Genomic DNA, 22,696 nt, shown 5'->3' on the forward strand with positions numbered 1-22,696 from the left:
CCAGTGCACCGGCAGAACGGTCCATCACACTCGTATCACGTTCGTTGCCCATCTCCTTCCTGGCGTTTTATCACTAGGTAACCCTTCAGCAGACATCCGCGCACCGTCAGAAGGCATCTTACCTGTTTGCTGCCTGTTTCCTTTCGTCTCTCCCCACTAGAATCTGAACTGGTTAGTGAACCTAGAAGAGTTCATGGCACACAGTAGGCTCTCAGATATCACCAGGCAACAGAAGGGAGAGGAATGTTCCTCAGACAGTGACGTAGGCCTCTGGCCAGTGCGGCTCAGTGGGTTGGGCCTCGGCGTTGTACCAAAAAGGCCACCAGTTCGATTCCCGGTCGGAGTTCATACTCGGTTGCAGGCTCATAAGCCAGTCACAGGAAAACAAGTGCGGACGGTGGAAGAGTCACATCCCAGAGACAGGAAGTACAGTGATAGTTCCCAGGGAAAGGTCATGGGAATGGTTTATTGGGTATGCTTTCCATTGTACAAGATGAAGAGTGAATAAAGCCGGCCGGCGTGGCTCAGTGGCTGAGCGTCAACCTATGAACCAGGAGGTCACAGTTCGATTCCTGGTCAGGGCACATGCCCAGGTTGTGAGCTCGATCCCCAGTGTGGGGCGTGCAGGAGGCAGCCAATCAATGATTCTCTCTCATCATTGATGTTTCTCTCTCTAGCCCCCTCCCTTCCTCTCTGAAATCAAAATATATATATATTTTTAAAAAAAGAGTTCATGGAGATGGACTGTGGTGATGGGTGAACAATCTGAATGTATTTAACACCACTGAACTGTACTCTTAAAAATGGTTACGATGGTAAATTTTATGTTTTACCACAATAAAATACAACTGGAAAAATTGGGAGCTGGGAGTGGGAAAGGTTAAAATAGGAGAGGGAGAGCCGCTAGAACAAGTCCTTAAAAGCACCAGGAGAGAGAGTTTAGTGTACTGATAGGAAAATTTAGACAATAAGGACCCCTCCTGTTGTAACAGGAGTGGGAAGACGTGTGCTTGGCGGTAAGTCTGGTGGCGGAAGGCTGAGGGTGTCTCCTGTGTTGGCTGTTTCCTCGGATTAGGGAGAGGACTTGCTGAAACCTGAGGGAGAGGATGGGGTGGGAAGTTTGAGGTGAGTCTTGAATGACCCCTGAACAGAGTGGGGGAGTTAACCAGAAAGGACGGATGACCCATAGGTTAGAGGCACTGCAGCTTTTCCTAAAGTTGTCCCCTCCACTGATGTTGAATGTGAAGTCAGATAAATAGGACAATGTTTATTTTGTCCCTGTCATATAGACCTACTTGCTTTAGAAATTAACAAAGCAATACTGAAACACTGGGACCTGTTTTGTTGTTAAACTTGGACTCAAATGGCATTGGTTTATTAGGATGATCTCCATGCAAATGAAGAAGTTGTTGGTGTCTGAGAGGGACGCAGACCAGATAACAGTACACCTGGTCATGGCCACACAACCTGGCCAGGGCCTAACTCATGTCCTTTCAAGTCTTAAGTGTGGAGACATTTGCTTTCAGGAGTAGAACAGAAGACTAGTTGTCTTTTCTTCAATTGGACTGGAGGCATATAAATGAGGATATAACAGAAAAGTGTAAAGACTCACAAAATGTGTACTAGTACTTACCAGAGAGTTCTATGTAAACAACCCCCTCCTCCCATTTCCTCTGGGAGAAGGAAATGGGTGTAGTCCTGGGCGATAAGGCTACCCAACCATTAGATATTGATAAAGCAGAGGCGATAAGTATCTCATTTGAGCGGCTGACATACCAGCCATCACTGTCAGGCTTCACTTAATATTCTTTCCTCCACCTACTCCTATACCCCATTTTACTTAAAAAAAATTTTTTTAATATATTTTATTGATTTTTTTACAGAGAGGAAGGAAGAGGGAGAGAGTGTGAAACATCGATGAGAAACATCGATCAGCTGCCTCCTGCACACCCCCCACTGGGTATGTGCCCGCAACCCAAGTACATGCCCTTGACCGGAATCGAACCTGGGACCCTTGAGTCCACAGGCCAACGCTCTATCCAGTAGGCCAAACCGGTTAGGGCACTTAAAATTTTTTTTATTGATTTCAGAGAGGGAGAGAGAGAGAGATACATCAGTGATGAGAATCATTGATCAACTGCCTCCTGCATGCCCCACACTGGGGATCAAGCCTCCAACCCGGGCATGTGCCTTGACCAGGAATCAGACCATTATCTCCTTGTTCATAGGTTGATGTTCAACCACTGAGCCACGCATTCTGGGCCCCATTTTACTTTTAGAACTATCTGTATTCAAAACTACTTTGGAGAACCTACTTGCTCTCCTGAATACTAACCAGAACAATTTCTAAGCCAAGGAAGAAGCATCTAACAACAGTGGCATGAGGAAGAGACATAAGTAGGAGTGTAACATCTTGCAAGCAGATCCCCACCTGGCCTCGCACTTCCCACTAGGTGTCTGAAGCTACTCTGGGGAAACCCTGTCCCAGATCCAGGATTAGGGCACTGGAGCCATCTCCATCAGCCCTTCAGTCTCCTCACCTCCATTGTATCATTTTTAGAAGTTGCTGTAATCTGAATCAACAGATTAAGGAATATTTATTCTCAATCAGAAAAGCAAAGTCAGGTAAAACTGCAGGAGTTCCTAAGAACCTGCTATCTATGTCCCAGACCAGGAGAAACCTAAAGAAAGTCTCTGAAATCTACAACAGCTTGGGAGGTGTTGGTGGAGAGGGGCCAGTCCCTCTTTAAAGATGACAGGCCTGACATCATACAGGCTGTGTAGGAAACAACACTGATCCAATCTTTTCTTCCCTTTGCGTTTCTCCCCAGAATTATTTTGAACAGTGTATCTAATTATTGAGTTACAAATCATCTTTGGAATAAAAATAGTAGATAGGCATGTAAGCCTGCCCTTTTTCCTCTGTAATATCCCTCCAGTCCATTTTTTTTCCTGCATTCTCAGTACAACCAGTGACATCCTGGCACTTGCTGTGTGATGGGACTGATGCAATAATTTTCTAACTGGTTTCTCAGAGGCCAGCCTTTTCAGCTTCAGTATATCCTGTACACCTCTACTAGACAAATTTTCCCAACTGCCCCCCTTGCAAAACACAATTTCATCACCTCCTGTGTTTTAAGAATCTATGATAATTTACTAATAAATCCAAATCCTGTTCAAACAATCAAATCTCCATTTTCTACCTGTTGAGGCTTTTCTCTGCCCACATGGCTAGGCTGCTTACCTTATTACCCTTCCTGTATACGGTGTTTATCCTGGTGAAGTTACTATAGTCTTCATAGGACCAGTCTGTCTGCAGTGGTCAGCAAACCACGGCTCGCGAGCCACATGAGGCTCTTTGGCCCCTTGAGTGTGGCTCTTCCACAAAATACCACGTGCAGGAAATACTATTGCAATTGGGGCAACAACATACAGTGCGATTGAAACTTCGTGGCCCATGTGCAGAAGTCGGCATTTTGTGGAAGAGTCACACTCAAGGGGCCAAAGAGCCATATGTGGCTTGCGAGCCGCAGTTTGCCAAGCCGCAGTTTGACAACCACTGGTCTAAGGCATTCTTCTTGTCACTTGAAATCCCTTTTCCCTCATAAGCAAACTCCTTCATGAATCTTCCCTAACCTTGGTTATCCTTACCTTTGTTTAAAAAAAATATATTTTTATTGATTTCAAAGAGGAAGGGAGAGGGAGAGAAACGTCAATGATGAGAATCACTGATTGGCTGCCTCCTGCAAGTCCCACACCAGAGATCAAGCTGGTAACCAGGGCATGTGCCCCAACTGGGAACCGTGACCTTCTGGTTCACAGGTCGATGCTCAACCACTGAGCTACACCAGCTGGGAGGAAATCCTTACTTTCTGAATACCAAGGCACTTTGAATGAAATGGCCTTCAAGTTAAATAATAAATGACATGGGGCCCTGGTCTGTGTGGCTTAGTGAATAGAGCATTATTCTGGGCACCGAAAGGTCTAGTGTTCTATTCCTGGTCAAGGGCACATACCGGGTTCAATCCCCAGCCCCGGTAGGGGTGCATCAGGAAGCAGCCAATCAATGTGTCCCTCTCACATGGATGTGTCACTCTTTTCCCTTCCTCTCCCTCCCCCACTTCCACTCTAAAAAAACCAAAGGAAAAAATATCATCGGGTAAGGACTGACCAAAACAACACAAAAACAAGAGATGGGAACCACAAAGGGAGAAGATCTCTTTCTGAATCCCATTTTTATTCCTTTCCTAGGACTAGAAAAACTGAATGTAAGAACTTTGTATTTGCTAGCATCTACATTCTTTCTAATTAGCCAGCATCCTCTGGTTTACCAGCAGGAAAAAAGGGAATGTGAACAGACCTCTGGCAACTGGGTAGGGCCGGCCCTTGGCCTGTGGAGCCATCCCAACTACTCATGTTGGAGCAATGTCAACTTTGAAATGGAACAGTAATATAAGGTGATGACTAGCTTATAGAATAATAGGTGAGTCTTCACTTATGTATGATTACTAAAATCAGCAACCAAAACATGCTGTTTTCTTCTTATAGTCATTAATGATATCTTAGTAATATGAATATATCACAATTAGGTTTAGTTAATATTAGTAAAGAATACATCAACAATTGATTAGTTTTTATGCATATAGCCAATGAACGACATGCAAAAAAACCAATAAAATCAATTGTTTATGGATAATGAATATATCCAGAATCTGCCATTGGATCAAAAAATCTCCTTTTCCCAAGTGAATTTTTGTTCTAGGGCACAGTTTATCATTCTGTGTCTAGGAACAGTAAAAGAAATTCTGTTCACCAAGGGCTCAATATACTTTTACATTACTGATGTCTCAAAACTGGACAAGGTCACAGAGGCAGCTTTGGTCTACTGAGCCCTGGGAGCCAAGCACTGGTCGCAGTGAATATGGTCTATGAAGGCACATGGACTGCAGTGACACTGGGGTGACATTCCAGAGCTATCCATAACAGTGAGTCTGACGTTTTTAAAACACACTCCTTTGGGAGTCTCTCCCTGGAAAATGCATTTAAACTCAATACTGCATATACTTCAGACTCCATGAAACCCATCCACTGAATTCTTTGGGGTCAGATTAAGAACCATTTATCTAGATTTCTACCATATACCCATTTATTCCTACTATTGAAGAGTCTGAAACATCCCTTCCCATTTTGCTGCCCAGATTTAGGGCTCCTCAGAAGATGGGTTATACGTGCTGTGAGAAGGTGGTGGTGCAGCCTCATGAGGAATCTATAGTCCTTTAATTACTGCCTTTGTCTTAGGTATTTCAGGGTTGGTCCACAGGACTTTGGTGGGGGGATTAAATTTCTTCTGTATATGACTCCCAGAGTAGGTCAGAGTTGGCCAGAAGCAGAGAGAAGACTATACAGTCACGTGCCCAGTGGAGGAATGTAGCAGGACTGGCAGAGTGTTAGTCTCTCTGCAGTATCTGTAATGTCAGATCAAGGTAACCACCTGGACGCTGATAGAGGCCCTTTCCTTTCCCAAGACCAGAGCTAGTCCTAAAACAGAAACACCTACAAGGAAGGTCTGGGATTTGAGTAGTTCTCATCACAGAAAACCCCTCTTCCAAGCCTGGTCCTAGGCAAAGTGGCCATTCTGTATCAGACTCTTAGAGCAGAAGAAGACCCCTTTTGGCTGGACTCCTATTACTCTTGTAACTCAGTTTCATCTCATCTTTGCTCTGTCACTTCGTGGGTACCAACAGCCTTGGTCAGACATGAAGAAATGTTCATTACTATTATTTGCTCCGACTACTCTGCACAAAGATGCCAAGATGGAGTAAAGGTCTTGGCAGTTACTCTTGCCTTGTACACGTGAATGGTTGTATTCCACCTAGTCCTTTAGTTGTACTTAGTTGCACAAAGATGTCCAGTATCTTTTCACAGTCAAGGTGCCAAATACCTGAACTCATTCATCAGCTGTTACAACATTTGTCTTCTGGGATCTGAAGACAAAGCAAGGATTTGTGATTACTGCGGATCACTTCTGGAACTGCCCTGAGGCTGGCTATTCGTGACTTGAAACCACAATTTTCACTGAGGATACAAATCTCACATCACCTTATATTTACTCAAGACTCCTAAGGGGGTCAAGGATGTAAAAAAGATGCTGCAAATGCCTGCGAGACCAGGTTTTAGGCAAGCTAGAGCCACCACTAATTCTCCACGATGACTTAACAGGTCTTGCTCAAGCACAGGCAAGGGATGTACCAGTAATCAGATGTACACTGCACACAGCTTGCACGTGCTGAAAAGAACAGGTCATGGTCCTACAACACAAACTTGGCACCCGCCAAAAAAAATCCCTGGTTGGCATTTTGGTCCATGCTTAGCATTTTGGTTCGTGCTTAGCAAATCCCCTCCTGCTGTGGGTTTCAGTACAGAGTTGGCTGACAACACTCAGTTGAGCTATCCCACCCCAAATCCAAACCAGCAGCTCACAGCTCTCCTCTGCTGCCTCACATCTTACTCCCAACATGATGGGTTGCTTACACACCTGTCCTACTTGGGGCTTCTCTCTGTGTTCCCTCTTCACCTCTGTTCTGTCACTTCCAGTAGAGCTGGTGTGGGCCTGAACACTCCTACCCAGACAACAGGCAGAGGCTGCCGGACAGATTCTGAGCAAGTGCTCATTTAGTACAGCATCTAGATTAGTGTAACCATGGGGAAAACACTGGCCAAAAAACAGACAGAATTTCCAAAAGGTAAATTTCTGTGTATTCACGCCTAATCTTCCAAAAGTTGTGTAAATAATTTTATCTACCTTCCCCCATCATTTGCACAATTTTTATCAAGTCCAAACGTAATTTAAAATGAGGTAGGTAGTTTCTCTCTAATCGTGCCTTCATCTTTGTGGCGACTGTTGAGGCCTGTACTTGAAAGCACTAGTCCCCCACGTAGGGGGAGCCGAGGGTGGGCAGCAGGGCCTGGTGGAGCTTCTCAGTTGGCTATTTTCTCAATCTCATCCAAATCATCAGTGTCCAATCTTTCGATTTTCTTATCTGAGAATAAAAAAAGATTCAAAGAGAGATCAACATGGGGTTACATGGAGAGACACACCTAGGCAAGGGGCAGCCCAGCAGGGAGAGAAAACACACAGGTCTCTGCCCTGCTAGGAAAGAGCCCTGCCTCTGCCCACATCCACCCTCCAGTTAAACCCAAAACCTGTTGTCTGGGTTCCTAGACACTGACAACAACAGTCCGAGTCCAAGGCCCTCAGCCTGGCCAAGGGGAACCAACACTCGAGTCCTGACACTGAACTCCCAGGTGTGCTCTTTGGGGACTTCCCGATTGTAGGGAAGGAGGGGAATGTGCAAAGGGACAAAGCCTCTCTAGGAGCCACAGGACTACCTACCCTCCACCCACCCCCGGCCTTGCCCCATAAGGAAAGGCAGGGCACTCCCAGGACTCACTAAAATGCTCCTGGATTCTGTTGAGGATGTTCATGCTGTGCTTGCTGTCGACCATGTTCACTGCCAGGCCCCTCTTGCCAAAGCGGCCAGTGCGCCCGATCCGGTGCAGGTAAGTCTCGTTGTCTGGGTTCCCATCCTTGTCCACAGGAAGGTCAAAGTTGATGACAACAGACACCTGTTCAACGTCGATACCTGCATGAAGGAGAGATGGAGAAGAGTAAGGAATGGGAGTCAGGCCACATACACCAAGTTTGGTTGGAGAGAGTCAGGGTGGGCCAGCTCTGGGATTCCGGGACAAGGAGCACGGAGCAGAACCCAGAGGAAAGCCATAGGACTTTGGCAGGTGCTAACAAAATTAAGAACTCAATAGGGGAGCCTCTGCTAGACACTGGTGTTAGGAGATGCAGCTGAAACCTCAATGGCTGCCCGAAGAGCAGATGTCATTGTAAACCAGTCAGAAGCCTGTACATTTCCTTCCACCAAGTCAGGACTCGGTTTCTGTGAAAGTTCTTCTCTGCTGAGGGAATCCAGTCTCTCCTAGAAAAGGACGTCACCACCAACCCCACGTGACTAATCTCAAACCACCTGAGTTGTTCTCTTGCTACCCCGAGGCTGGCAGACCAGGACAAGTTCTCTGCTCACCACGGGCACACACGTTGGTGGTCACCAGAACCTTCTCTTTGCCCTCTCGGAAGCGCTCAATCACCGCAGCCCTCTGCTCCACCATCATCTCCCCACTTAGCAGAGCCACCTGGTGGCCTTCTCTTGAGAGCTCTGCTGCCAGCCAACTGGCTGTTTTGCGGGTCTGGAGTGAAAAGAATTGTTTTAAATGAAGATACCTGTAAAAAAAAAATGAAAACACCTGCAGAAAAGTGGCTTTTTGCCATTTATATACAGGAAGACCTGCAGCATTCAGCCAGCAGGTTAGACTTAAAATTTTTCAAATAGAATTTTAGCAATATAATATATTTTGGATGAATTACTTAAATGATCTTAGTGTTCATCTAAGAAGAATGTGGTTTTTATTCAAGGTTTTCATTCCTAAAAAGTTTGTCTTAATATTTTAACATTATTTCATTGGGTGTTATTTGGAGTTTTTTTCAAGTTATCTCCAAGAAGTGGGATTCAAGATGGTTCCATTTTCAGTCTTCCCCTTATAACTCATTTCATTATGAGGAGAATATGCCCTAGGGCAGGTAGAAGTGATTCACTTTCTTCCTAGCCCCACAGGAGAAGCTGGTCCTCCTCAGCACTAAGGTGGAGCTGGCTGAGAGGGAGGAGGCTGGACACCTTCCCATGGAACTCCTCCCCAGGCTGGCCTGCTGCTGCTGCTGCTGCTACTCACATGGCAGAAGATCATGGCCTGAGCAATGGTGATGGCCCCGTAGAGGTTACACAAGGCCTGGAACTTCTCGTCTCTGTTATTGCACAGGACGTAATACTGCTTGATGGTGTCCAATGTCTCCTCCTCCCGCTTCAGTTTGATAATGTTTGGGTCTGGGACCACTTTCTGGGCAAATTTCCATACCGAGTCTTCAAAGGTGGCAGAGAAAAGCAGCATCTGGCAGTTCCTGGGCAGCATCCTGCAAGGGAAGGCCCAGGTGTTTGGCACGAGCCCGAGCGTTTCACTGGAATGAGCAGCAGCACAGCCTCCCCAGGCTTGGATGGGCTATGTCCCCTGGAAGGTGGCAGAGGTGGAGGAGCACTGTGGGGAAGAGGCAGGACCAGACGGGGCAGGGACAGGGTGGCATTAGATTCCTAAGTCTTTTCCTCGACCCAGGCAGGAGTATGGTCAGTGCCGACATGGCCCATCAATCACAGGCTTCTCAAGCTTCTGAAGCAGAGAACCCGGTACAAGGCTGAGAAGTTCCTTCCAATCCAGAGGCCTACCTTTGGATGCGGATGCTCTGATCTTGGTGGCCCTGAGTAGCTATCATCACATCAGCCTCATCCAGAACAAACACCTTGATCTTCTTGGGGTCAATGAACTTGAGCTTGGAGCACCAGTCTAAGACAGTCCCAGGGGTGCCAATGACAATGTGCTCACTGATCTTCTGACCCCTTTCCACTGTGGAGACAAGATGTTTTTCATAGGTATGTCCATGGCAAACCAGCTCTCCTTCTTGAGAAATTCTAAAGCTTTGATGTATTTTAACATAATTTTTTTGATGTTTGCATTAATATTTTAAGGAAAGGTTAGGATATCACTACAATATTTCATGGACACACACAGAAAAGACAATGCTGAAAAGATATACTAAGGATAGAAACAATGAGAAGATAAAAAAAACTCTTTGTGGCATTCTTTCCCATTTTATATTATCTTCAAAAATCTGTTACCTTTTTAAATTTGTATTGTTAATCCTTAAGGGAGGACATTTTTTCCATTGCTTTTTAGAGAGTGGAAGGGAGGGAGGGAAAGAGAGACAGACAGACACACATTGATGTGACAGAGACAACTTGACTAATTGCCTCCTGCACCCTCCCCAACTGCATGCTCTGAACTGGGGTTGGGGAATTAAACCTGCAACCCAGGTAAGCGCCCCTGACTGGGAATTGAACCCTTAACCCTTTGGTGCATGGGCCAGTGCTCTAACCATTGAGAACACTGGTCAGGGCAAGGACCTGTTATCTTTATTTCTTCTCTGTCAGCATGGTTCCCTCTAGATGAGGATTGCATTTCCTCATAATAGACATTTTCAAAGTTCTCCTCACTCTAGTGTACTCTGCTCCTTAACTCTTCTAGCATTCACATCAAACAAGTCAGTTGCTTTTATACGCCTCATGCCCAGATCAATAAATAGGGTTCATTATGAAAGACTTTGTCTTTTCAAACACAATCTACCTCCCTTAAAATGCTTCCCAGACTAGGCCTGGCAGACCATGACACGTTCTAGGCACTGTGCAGTATGAAATTGAGAATTTGGTTCTTCATTTTCAATTAGATGGTATTTATTGATTCAAATTTTAGCACTTATTTGTACTCTTGACCAGACATAAACAATTTCCCTCTAGTCACAGCCAAAATTTTGCCCAAATGTGAATCAATTCAAAGCTAGCAAATGCTGCCTTTTTTAAAATTTCAGTTAACAATTACTGCCCCTCATAAAATAATTATTCAAAATCCTATCATTCTAACTCAAATCCAAACTAACATTTTAAACATCTTATGATAATTTTTCACTAAGTTTTATTATCTTACTTTTCAGAACTACTTCACAAAAGGATGTTGTACACAGAGTAGATTTCTGTGAGTCATAAAGTTAGAAGTTTGTGTTAAAGATCCATAGGACTCAACCAAACTTCTAAGAAAATTTAAATTACTTAAATATTGTCAGTTTGTTGTAAAACAAAGGTAGAAAATATGTAAAAAATAAAAATAAACTACCAGAGTTAACTGCCATGAACATTCTAGAACATTTTTGTTCTACTAATGACATTAAAAAGAAATTAGGCAATTAAATCCAGAACTTGGAATATTTTATAAGCAAAAAGGTGTGTTCAAAAAGTCAAAGGTAATGTGAAGTGACTATTCTAGATTAAAAGAAATGTAAGGAGATAACCAAATGCAATGTGGATACACTCCCTCAATCTTGATTCAAAACAAAAGAGCCATAAGGAAACACTTTTGGGACAATTGGGGTAAAATGAAAATGACTGGGTATTAGTCATTAGAGAATCTATTAATTTTCTTGGTGTGATAAGGATATTGTGGGTATGCTGAAGAATGTCTTCATCATGAAATGCATACTAAAGTATTAGGAATAAAAAGCCACAATGTCTGCAATTTACCCTCAAATGATTCACCAGAAATATCTATATACACATAAAGCAAATATGGCAAAACGTTAAGTTTTCAAATCTAGGTGAAGGGTACATGTGTTCATTGTATTAGTTTAACTGTAAAATTTAAAAAAAATTTATTAACTTAATGAATTAGGATTACATATTCATACTCACATTTATTGCCTCGAACAGCATAAGCTAGCTTCAGCTCTGGGTAAAATTTGCCCATCTGCTCAATCACTTTTCCCGTTTGAAGGGCAAGTTCATACGTTGGGGAGAGGCACAGACACTGGTAGAAAGAGTGCAGAGTGAGAAGTCAAGACAATAGCTCTTTTGCAATGGGGAGTTACATCAGGATTTAGTTATTCTTCTAGCTAAGGCTGAAGGAAAAGATATATAAAGTGTACATCATTTGATTCTTTAAGCTGCAAAGTCACAAGGTAGAATTCTTAGGGGCCAGAACTCTGGCTGGGTAAAGACACTTGGAAACAGCTACTGGCCAGTAGAGTACCAAAACCTACAAGTGAGCAAGGATCTGAAATTCAAATGGGAGATTAGCTTCCTTTTCACTTTCTCAGAAAGTTCTCAACTTTCTAATGGATGAATAATTGTAGATAAAGGAGGTTTTTCCTGCAAGTAAAGGAGCCAAGCCTATCAGTAGTATCCTAGAATTGGCAAACCATGGAAGAGAAGAGGATTTTTGTTACTAGATCAACTATGTTGTTTGTACCCAACTTAAGGAGCTCTAATTTATGTAAAAGGTAATATAAGACATGGCTTTTAATCCATCAAGTGGCACTTCCCTTCTAGCTATGCATTAGCAGAAAACCCAAATTCACCAAGTCCTTACCTGGGGGTATCTGTTTGCAGGTTCTACATGGCTGAGCATGGCCAACACAAAGGCAGCTGTTTTACCAGTACCAGACTGAGACTGGGCAATTAAGTTCTGAGGGCTGCACAAGAAAACGAGCTGTTCAGTAGCTTAAATCTCAAGTATCCTTTCAGTCAATAAAAATGAATAACGTTTAAAGTTAAAAAAAAAAAAGATTTCCATCTTGAAGTAATATTATTATGACACAGAACAAAGAACACTTTGAGAAAATACTTAAAATATGTATTTTTAGACAAATAGCTTACTAGAAATCGTGAACCTCCATCCCACCTCAAATCTACTGAAATCAGAATTTGCATTTTAATAAATTCCTATGAGACTCATAGGCCATGAAAGTGTGAGAAGCACTGCACCATTCTGGTCTCCTAGAACAGTTTTTAGCCTATATATTTGACACAATAAACTTTATATATCCATATAATGAAATCATGGTGTATATCAGGGGTGAGGAACCTTTTTCTGCCAAGGGCCATTTGGATATTTATAACATCTTTTGTAGGCCATACAAAATTATCACCTTAAAAATTAGCCTGCTATATTTGGTTAAATGTTTAATTAACTCACCCCTAATGGCATGGCAGGGCCAGATCAAATAATTTCATGGGCCTCATAGGGACGTTTCCCACCCCTGAACTGTATATGAATGATATAAATGTGTATTTCCCAACATAGGAAGATGATCATATAAATATTTAAAAGCATATAAAAGTTTATATGTAAATGTCTGCCCTGGCCAGTGTGACTCAGTAGATTGGAGTGTTGTCACATGTACCAAAGGACTGTGCGTTCAATTCCTGGTCAGGGCACAAACTCAGGTTGCAGGATCGATTCCTGGTTGAGGCAGATGTGGGAGGCAACCAATTGATGTTCCTCTCTCACATCGATGTTTCTCCATCTCTCTCTCTCTCTCTCTCTCTCTCTCTCTCTCTCTCTCTCCCTCCCCTCTCTCAAAAAAAAATGAATAGTATGTGGAGGAAGGAGATTACAAATGATTTTTTTCTTTTTTATCGTTTTCTAACTTTTCTAAAATTAGCATATATTATTAGTGTAGTTTTTTTAAATAAGTTTTAAAATGGAAAATTAAAAATGGAATAGAGTTATGTCAGGACACATACGGCTCAGCAAGCATCAAAGGCAATGCATTTTCTTGTATCTTGGATGGACGGTTGAAGCCCATGGCATAAACTCCCTGGAGAAGTTGTGGCTTCCTGGAAAAACAATTAATGATGCAAGTCAGTCTTTTTGGTTGAGGAAAGAAGCCAAATATATGGGGAATTTTTTTCTCTTTTTAACTGGTGTTACCCACAGCTTAGAACTAACAAACTTGAACTGTGCTGAACTGGGTCCAATGTGTAAGGGCAGATAACATTTTTATAGATTACCTGGAAATTTTACTAAATAGCTCAAAGCAGCTAATGTTTTAAAATTAAATTTGTTTAGCTAAAAGTTTTCTACTATGATAAAAAATTTAACAAGTCTAGGATAGCTATCTAAACACAAAGGGGAGAGTGAGAAAGCAAACAAATACTTACAGCCGAAGCTCCTCAAAGGACTTCACTGAGTAGAGGGGGGAGTTTGGATCCCGTTGCAGGACTTCCACTTGGTTTGTGTTGTCAACAAGGTTGTTTCTGATGAGTTTATTGAGTAAGGACTGGGCAGCTCTGTCCTCTGTCAGGAAAAAAAGCAAATAATGTGAAGTCCATGAAATCTACCATAAGCCCATCTGAATTTAACTGCTATTGGTATTTTATGCAGTAATATTTTTAAAAAATAATTCTTTATTGTTGAAAGTATTACATATGTCCCCTTATTTCCCCCATTGACCCCCTCCTGCCCCTCCTCATACCCCCCTTATGCAGTAATATTTGTACTGGGACTCCCTCCCCCTTTTTTTTAAAGAATACTTTATATTGATTTTTAGAGAGAGAGGAAGGGAGAGGAAGCCCCAAACCCAGGCATGTGCCCTGACCTGGAATTGAACTAGCAACCTTTTGATGCACAGGATGAAGCCCAACCAACTGAGCCACACCAGCCAGGACTGTACTGGGACATCTAGTTCAAGGTATATCATAGTTTTTACTTATAAATATGATTAGTTTGTTTTATTAACAAGAAAGATTGTGATACTCATAGCATCCATTGGGCCTCATATTCTTCTTCAGAACTCTATTCCTAACTATCCTTTCCTGAGATATTTCCTCCTATCTAGACCCAAATATTTCTCCCCAATTTGTGCTTAATATAATCTTAAAACTTGCCGAAACCGGTTTGGCTCAGTGGATAGAGTGTCGGCCTGTGGACTGAAAGGTCCCAGGTTCGATTCCGATCAAGGGCATGTACCTGGGTTGCGGGCACATCCCCAGTGGGAGATGTGCAGGAGGCAGCTGATCGATGTTTCTCTCTCATCGATGTTTCTAACTTTCTATCTCTCTCCCTTCCTCTCTGTGAAAAATCAATAAAATATATTAAAAAAAAACACAACAACACAAAATAGCTAGAGGCTCGACGCACAAAATTTGTGCAAGGGTCTTGGCCCCAGCCCCTGCCGCTGCTGCCACTGGGGGCCTCTGCCGTGGCCCCTGCCCGCTGTGGCTTTGTCCGGAAGGAAGGATATCCGGAAGGACGTCCGGTCTAATTAGCATATCACACTTTTATTATTATAGATGATTAACTTAATAAATATAATCACAATCATGAAAAAAAATTAAAATCTGTATCTTGATAACATATAAGCTGCTTGCATCTTAAATATATTGAAATGTCATTAAGTTTAATTTTATTAGACAATGGGATGCAACTTAAATGTTTTTTTTTCTTTTTTCCAAAGGCAGTAAAATTTCTTTTCTATTGCCTTGTAAAAAATAATCATTCCGGGAATATTTCCTGCTGCTGCTGAACTTCATCACTTTTCAAAGTAAAATTTCTGTAAAACGTAAACAATTAGAATTCCTTCACCAACGACTATGTTAGCACTGTGATTCCCATTAAAGTAAAGCCAAGTTGGGTGTATAAATGAAGCCTCTTAACAATCCATCCTCTTAAGCTATAGAATCTTAGTATGTAGCTGTCAGGCTGTGTTACCTTTCTCTTCTTCATCTGCCTTCTCTGCATTAGCATTGGTCTTGACAACAGCACCTTTATCAGACACAAAGTGGTATTCAAAATCACATCCCAAACCCAACAGCTGAGATCATTCAAATTCTACTAGACACTAGAAATGTAAAGGCCTGAGGAGCAAAAAAAACAATGAGGAAACCAAGCCACAGATAAAAACATTTTATGGTTCCTACATAAACAAAGGTATGAAACACTGTAGCTTATATTTTAATCCTGTAGTCCTCTCACCAGACTTCAAAAACTAGTGTTAATTTCCCTCAGAGCATCAATATTTATGAAATGTTGTAGAATGATTACAGAAGTCATTGATCAGAAATCACCTTGATGCTCAACACCTATGCAAGTCGAATTTCATCCTTATATGAATACAATAATGCTACTAAGTCTATGTATACGAATTGTTGATTAATAGAATTGCTGATTAATAGAAATTTATACTCAAACACTGCTGTAGTTTTGTGAAAATACACACAAAACAGATTGTAAGTGAATTCTGTAAGGTAAATGTTACAATTTTTTCCTTATAATAAGTACATCAACAAAATTTTAATGGAAATCTTAGATTTGGGGTACATGATTTAGAATAATTATAATAGGTTAACGCTCAGATTGCTCATACTTTGTCTAGTCCATCTCAAATTGAGGATTATTTTTAAAAATAACAATCTTGGACAGTACAGTCTCATGGTTAGTAATAAATGTAATAATGTATAAGCCAATTAGGCATCATCATGCTTTATTAAACACAATATAAACAAAACAGTTCAGTTATTGATTTCCAAATCAAATGACTGCCAGTATCTGCCAGCCCCTGGTCTGGTTACATATATGTTTTTCCAGACAGTTATGTCAAAACAGAAATACTAGAATAAATCTCATTTGTAACTAACTAGCTTTTAGTTACTCACCATTGGCATCTGGTTTGATTTTCTCTTCCTTAAGATGCAAGTTGCTCAACTAAATGGAGAATATAGGGGAGGATGGAAAGTGTCAGGAAAATCAAGTATAAGATTTTAAATCAACAGAGCCTCCCCAGTGTAGCTGGGGAAACATGAGCCACTCTCAAGACCTATTCATTAGATTGTTCTGCTGGGCTCCTTTTGTAATCCCTAATTATAATCCCTAAATTCCTAATTACAATCTCTAGAGAAAATGAATTTATGAATTTGCTTAATTTTCTGATTACAAAGACCTCTTAATGGAATATCAGCTGAGTTGTCATGTTCTCATATTCCAAACAAGAGGAAATTTAAAGAGATTTTGGAAAGTGCATCTGTAATTAAGAATCAGTTATGTTACAAGGATATGTCTCAGCCACAGGACCACAGCATACTGATATGCAGCCTCACTCACATTCAGGTTGCCTTGTGCTGATATTTTAAAGTTGGAACAGCTTGGAGGATTGTTGCATGCTGTGTAATCAAAATACACAGCAGGCTGAAGTGGGAATAGATAGGAAGGGACAGAGCAAAGACATTTCAAAGAAAGAATTATCAGGACTTTGATCAGACACTGTAAATTAGGGATATCCTGGCAGGATTTAGTTCCCCTATTAGAATGAAACTACCCTTTTAGTTGTCAATCATACCTCCATACAGCTGAAAAAAGAAAAATACCTTAAAGACAGGAGTTATTTTTAATTGATTTTTGGGTATACTAAGCAGGTGCTATACTCTTAAAATATGAAATGGTGCCAAAGGCAACCTAGTGCAGGGTGAAAGTATGGAAATCACAATAAAGGGTATTTCCTAAAGCATCACCAACACAGGTTCTTTCTGTCTTTCCTCTAAACCTCAGAAGGGTTTGGAAAGGGAGGAATGAAGAAGTTGTTTGTTTTAATGGGTGGTTGTTAGGAATAGAGGAACTTCTGATGGAAACTGAAAAGAGGGTTTCTGGTGTCTGTCTGCTTTGGTGTTGTGGGGAAGAGGGAACACACTAGAGAGCCTGGCAAGAAAGGAAACTGGCAAAAAAAAAATCATCATAAAGCAGTAAAAATCTTCATTAATTCTGAAGAATAGAGAACACATTAATAGGTAATGAAATGAAGCAATCAGCACAGTACATAATATATAAATAGTTTAGGTATTCAGTTATTTTAGTCTTCACTAAAGTATTCCTCCTTCACATCCTGCCAATGAACCTAGTTTAAGTCCAGCAGTATTCAGGGCTGTTAAAGGAGAGAGAGACTGACTTACTGGCAATATTTACAAGAGTAAGGTTAATAGTATTCACTCCTAGGGTCATAAGAGCTACTTAAATGTTAGGGCTGAGGTCTGAATAAGTTAATGCGGTATAAAAGAATTAGGAAATATCCATCACTGCAAAGCATTTAAATATTCAGTGTCAAGAGGACAAACTATTCTTTTGTTGATAGATTTTTCATATCAAAGTTAAGAGTAAGTAGTTAAAATAGCTAAGATACACTGTGTAGGGTGAGAAAAATAAAATACAATGTGTAGTGAAAGTTGGTAGCAACAATGTAAATGAAACAAATAGATATTTTAATATAAATGTATCAGAATTCTGGAGAGGTTCCAGCAGAATCTAAAAACATAGCCCTCGTTTGACTACAAGGATCTCAAAGCCCATAAGGCAAAAGCAGCAGGACAAGTTTCTATTATCCACTTCAGTGAGTTAACTGAACACTGAAACTTACGTTGAAAGCAGTTAGTTCAGATACCTTCCTTTGCTCTATTTATTTGGACCAAAAATGAAAAACCAATTTCTCTTGTGTCTTCATTGGAAACCACCTTAAAATTCTGAAAGTTAACCAAAAGATAAAAAAGTAAAAACACCTACCTTATACTATCCACATTTTTCAATGCCTTTAATTAACATTTTAGTTTTCAAGATACATTAAGATCATTGAAAACTATAGTTACCCACTGCATTTTATTCAAACATTATCTGAAAAAGGATGCTTGAGAAATAAGAAAGAAGATTTAATGTTAAGTGAACTATACTGAAAAGGGAGGCTCTTAGGCAAAATGGTGAAGTAGGAATCTTATTCATCAGTTTTCTTATCTGTTCTCCCTCCTCTAAATTGAAATCTCCCATGGAACAAAGGAGCCACTGGGACTGAGGAAATAAATATAAACAGAATCTAATATTTTCTTATCTACAATGAATAAGAAATGAAGCTTAATGAATATTTAAAATATAGTAACCTAGCACTGTGCATGTTATAGTTACATGTCATACAATGCATGTGGGGATCCTCAGTGAGAGTTTCATAGTGGCAGAGAGTAACAGAAGTGTTTTTTTAAAAAAATATAGTTTTATTGATTTTATAGAGGAAGGGAGAGGGAGAGAAAGATAGAAACATCAATAATGAGAGAGAATCATTGACCAGCTGCCTCCTGCACTACCCCTACTTGGGATCGAGCCCACAACCTGGGCAAGTGTCCTGACCAGGAATTGAACTGTGACCTCTTGGTTCATAAGTTGATGCTCAACCACTGAGCAACACAGGCCAGGGCAACAGAGGTGTTTTTAGTCATGTGTTCAGTTTTATTGTGAGGTTATAATTTACCTGTGCATGGTTAGGTAGATTCACAAATCTTATTCAAGGTCAACTAACTAATCCACATAATATGGACAAGTAATTTAAAAGGTTCCTGCAAAGAAACTGTGAATTATTGATAAAAATAACAATAATAATAGCTATCACTTATATAACACTTATATCAGGCATGTCTATAACTCAGTGAGGTAGTTATTATGATTATCCCCATTTTTCAGATGTGGAAACTGAGGCACAGAAGTTAAGCAGTTTGCCCAAAGTCATATAACTAGTAAGTGAGGGACATGGGATACAATTCTAAGTATGTCTAGCTAGAACTCAGGTCTTAATCTCTACATAGTAGTGCCTCATAGATAATATTAATCTCAGAGAAAATAATAATGTAAAGATGATAGAGGTGCAGCTGCTTTGGAAAACAGTCTCACAGTTCTTCAAAAGTTAAACATACAGTTTCTGTATAACCCAGCAATGCCAGTTCTAGATATGTACCCAAGAGAATTGAAAATATATGTTCACATAAAAACTTGTGCCGAGCCGAAACCGGTTTGGCTCAGTGAATAGAGCGTCGGCCTGCGGACTGAGAGGTCCCAGGTTCGATTCCGGTCAAGGGCATGTACCTGGGTTGCGGGCACATCCCCAGTAGGAGATGTGCAGGAGGCAGCTGATTGATGGTTCTCTCTCATCGATGTTTCTAACTCTCTATCTCTCTCCCTTCCTCTCTGTAAAAAATCAATAAAATATATTTTAAAAAAAAACACAAAAAAAACTTGTGCCGAGACCGGTTTGGCTCAGTGGATAGAGCGTCGGCCTGCGGACTGAAGGGTCCCAGGTTCGATTCCGGTCAAGGGCATGTACCTGGGTTGCGGGCATATCCCCAGTGGGGGATGTGCAGGAGGCAGCTGGTCCATGTTTCTCTCTCATTGATGTTTCTAACTCTCTATCTCTCTCCCTTCCTCTCTGTAAAAAAATCAATAAAATATATTTAAAAACAAAACAAAACAAAACTTGTATATGAAATGATCATAGCATCATTATTCATAATAGTCAAAAAGTAGAAAGAATCCAAATGTCCATCAGTGGACATGATGAACAGATAAATAAAATGTGGTATATCTATACACTGGAATATTATTTGGCAATAAAAAGGAATGAATACTGATACCCGCTGCAACATGACTGAACCTTGACAACATTATGCTAAGTGAAAGAAGCCAGACACAAAAGACCACATATTATATGATTCCATTTATATGACATGTCAAGAATAGGCAAATCTAAACAGACAGAAAGTACATTAGTGGTTGTCTAGGGTGAGAGGTTGGAGGGAAATGGGGAGTAACAGCTAAGACATACCGAGTCTCTTTCTGAGGTGATAAAAAAAATTCTAAAATTATGGTGATGGCTGCACAACTCTGTGGATACACTAAAAACCAGAGAACTATATGTTTTAAATGGATAAAGTATATGGTATGTAATACCTCAATAAACCTGTTATTTAAAAAAAGAGATAGCTCTAGCCGGTTTGGTTCAGTGGATAGAGTGTCGGCCTGAAGACCAAAGGGTCCGGGGTTTGATTCCCATCAAGGGCATGTACCTTGGTTACAGGCTCCTCCCTACCCTGGGCCCAGGAAGCAACCAATCGGTGTTTCTCTCATATCAATGATTCTCTCTGTCTTTCCCTCTCTCTTCCACTCTCCCTAAAAATCAATGGAAAATTATCCTCAGGTGAGGATAAATAAATAAATGATAAAAATATAAAAGAGATAATAGGGTAGGGTCCCACCATAATGCTCTAAAAATAGGGTCCCAAGATTTAATTAATTCCAGGTTATATTGTTATAAGGTAAGTAAAATGGCTAGTATATATCTGCTGAAATTTATAGGAGCTAATCATATCTGAATGTTCATTGTCACAGGGTGTATTCTGAGTTTCTGTTCTGTCTTAAAGATAATTCTATGCCCTAGCTGGTTTGGCTCGGTGGATAGAGCGTTGGCGTGCAGACTGAAGGATCCCGGGATCGATTCCTGTCAAGGGCACATGCCTGAGTTGTGGGCTCGATCTCTAGTAGGGGGCATGCAGGAGGCAGCTGATCAGTGATTCTCTCTTATCATTGATGTTTCTCTCTCTCTCTCTCCCCTCTTCTCCCTTCTTCTCTGAAATCAATAAAATATATTTTAAAAAAGAAGATAATTCTAACAATGCAAACTCAAGCAAATAAGAAAATGGCAAAGCTACCGACTCCTAACAAACTCTTTTAGGCATATTAATAGATCAAGAGAATGACAATGTAATCTGATCTAACAAGTTAGTAAAAAAATTTTAAACTATTTGATATATTCATATTTGCAATGGCTAATAATATGATTTTTTCCCTATGTATATATTGTACTTTGAGACATTAATGTAAGTACAAAGCCAGCAAAAGGAAGTACAGTAAAATGTTTAAAAACATTATCTTTAGTTCAGCTTCTATTACTTTTGTGTATGCTTTATAATGTATATATTTAGCAAAACAGTACAGCATGCAATATCTAATATGTATATATTGAGGTTGCATGTCCAAAAGTTTCTGACAAAGCCATGTAATATAAAACAAACTATACAGCTTATTTACTCAATTAACAGCGCTGGCTAGGCATGAGAAATGCTGAAATGAATAAGCTAAGGGCTATCGTAGAGGAAGGGGATGCCATGATGAGAATGGGAGTATTAAATGGAACGAAGTATACTGAGTGCTGAGACCTCCACATTTTCCTCCCACTCCACTAACACTCGTCAGACCTCTACCCTCCAGGCAGGAAATCTGAGGATCCTCTCTGCAAAATCTGGCCAGTCAGGAGGAACATTCTGGGGACACTCAATGGTACAGCCACTTTGGAAAACAGTATGGCACTTACTAATTTAAAAATTGGTGGTGGTGGGAACCAGTGTTTAAAATTAAATATTTGACTCTTTGAACTATGTGCATATTACTTATTAGTTATAAAAAATAAGACAAAGTCCTTGTTCTCGAATTCAGAGAAAAAAAGTAATAAAAGAAGTAGGTTCAAGGCAATATCAGAATATAGAGTGTCTGGGTGAGAGAAATTAATTCTACGTAGTAACGTTTAACACATCTTGTTTCCTGGGTGTCAGGCCCAGAACAAAGTTAAGCAGATCAGGAGAGGATTTACTAACTGCCAGGCCTACTGAGTGGCATATCTGTGTGCAAGCTGAGGAAGCACACAGATATGAGTAACCCCCGGTCCGTAAGCCCAAAACCCTCAGAATCGGGAGGTGGAAAATAACACCTACAAAAGTGGTTACAATCTATGATCAACCCGGATTCCAGGAAGATAGACAGGTGTTGCTGGGCTCTTCATAGATGGGAGCACTCACCTGTGCTTACATAACATGGGAGGCGGGTAAACAAAGATAGTTCAGGGTCCATGCCCATCCCCGCGCGCATCCCATCCGGCCCAGACCAACTAGGGAGTGTCCGTTCCCATGGAGCTGAGCCCCGGCTAGAGCTGATTCCGACCCTTTTATGGCTGAAGCCAACTCACCGACTCGGCCGCCGCTTCCTGCTCATCCACCGCCAGGGCCCACGAGTCAGTGGCCATGGTCCCGGGCGCGAGTGGGACGCTGGTGCTGGCGGACTTGCCGGCTGGCGCGGCGCGATCGTGGGCTCCCGGGGTCGCGGTGAGCCCGGCTCCCGCCCCACCGAGGGGTAAGTCATTCGCACCGGCGCTGGGAACCGGAAGCGGCGCGCCGCAGTGACGTCGAAGTCCGCGTCGGCCCTGGCCCCCTTGGGGCTGTCCCTTCAGGCCCCCCACCCACAGCCCTGCTTAGCTAACGCTCTCTTTTTCTTTTTTAAACATATTTTTAAATTGATTTTAGAAAGAGAAGAAGGGACAGGGATAGAGAGATAGAAACATTGATGAGAG

The 22,696-nt window shown here is 41.3% G+C and overlaps 1 protein-coding gene across 1 annotated transcript; it reads right to left on the bottom strand.

The window, feature by feature from the left end:
• Window positions 1-5,128: 5,128 nt before the first annotated feature.
• LOC308530882 (ATP-dependent RNA helicase DDX19B) lies at window positions 5,129-22,499 on the bottom strand. The gene is made up of 13 exons (XM_081107641.1): window positions 22,316-22,499; window positions 16,155-16,203; window positions 15,211-15,264; window positions 13,662-13,797; window positions 13,245-13,337; window positions 12,088-12,190; window positions 11,412-11,526; window positions 9,342-9,519; window positions 8,797-9,034; window positions 8,094-8,256; window positions 7,452-7,643; window positions 6,536-7,040; window positions 5,129-5,984 (listed from the first exon to the last, which is right to left on the bottom strand). The coding sequence occupies exons 1-12, from the start codon at window positions 22,370-22,372 to the stop codon at window positions 6,979-6,981; spliced, it is 1,440 nt and encodes a 479-aa protein (XP_080963767.1). The 5' UTR covers window positions 22,373-22,499; the 3' UTR covers window positions 5,129-5,984; window positions 6,536-6,978.
• Window positions 22,500-22,696: the final 197 nt, after the last annotated feature.

This window comes from Myotis nattereri (genome assembly GCF_964212035.1).
Source record: "Myotis nattereri genome assembly, chromosome: 15".
In the NCBI taxonomy this organism is placed as follows: Eukaryota; Metazoa; Chordata; class Mammalia; order Chiroptera; family Vespertilionidae; genus Myotis; species Myotis nattereri.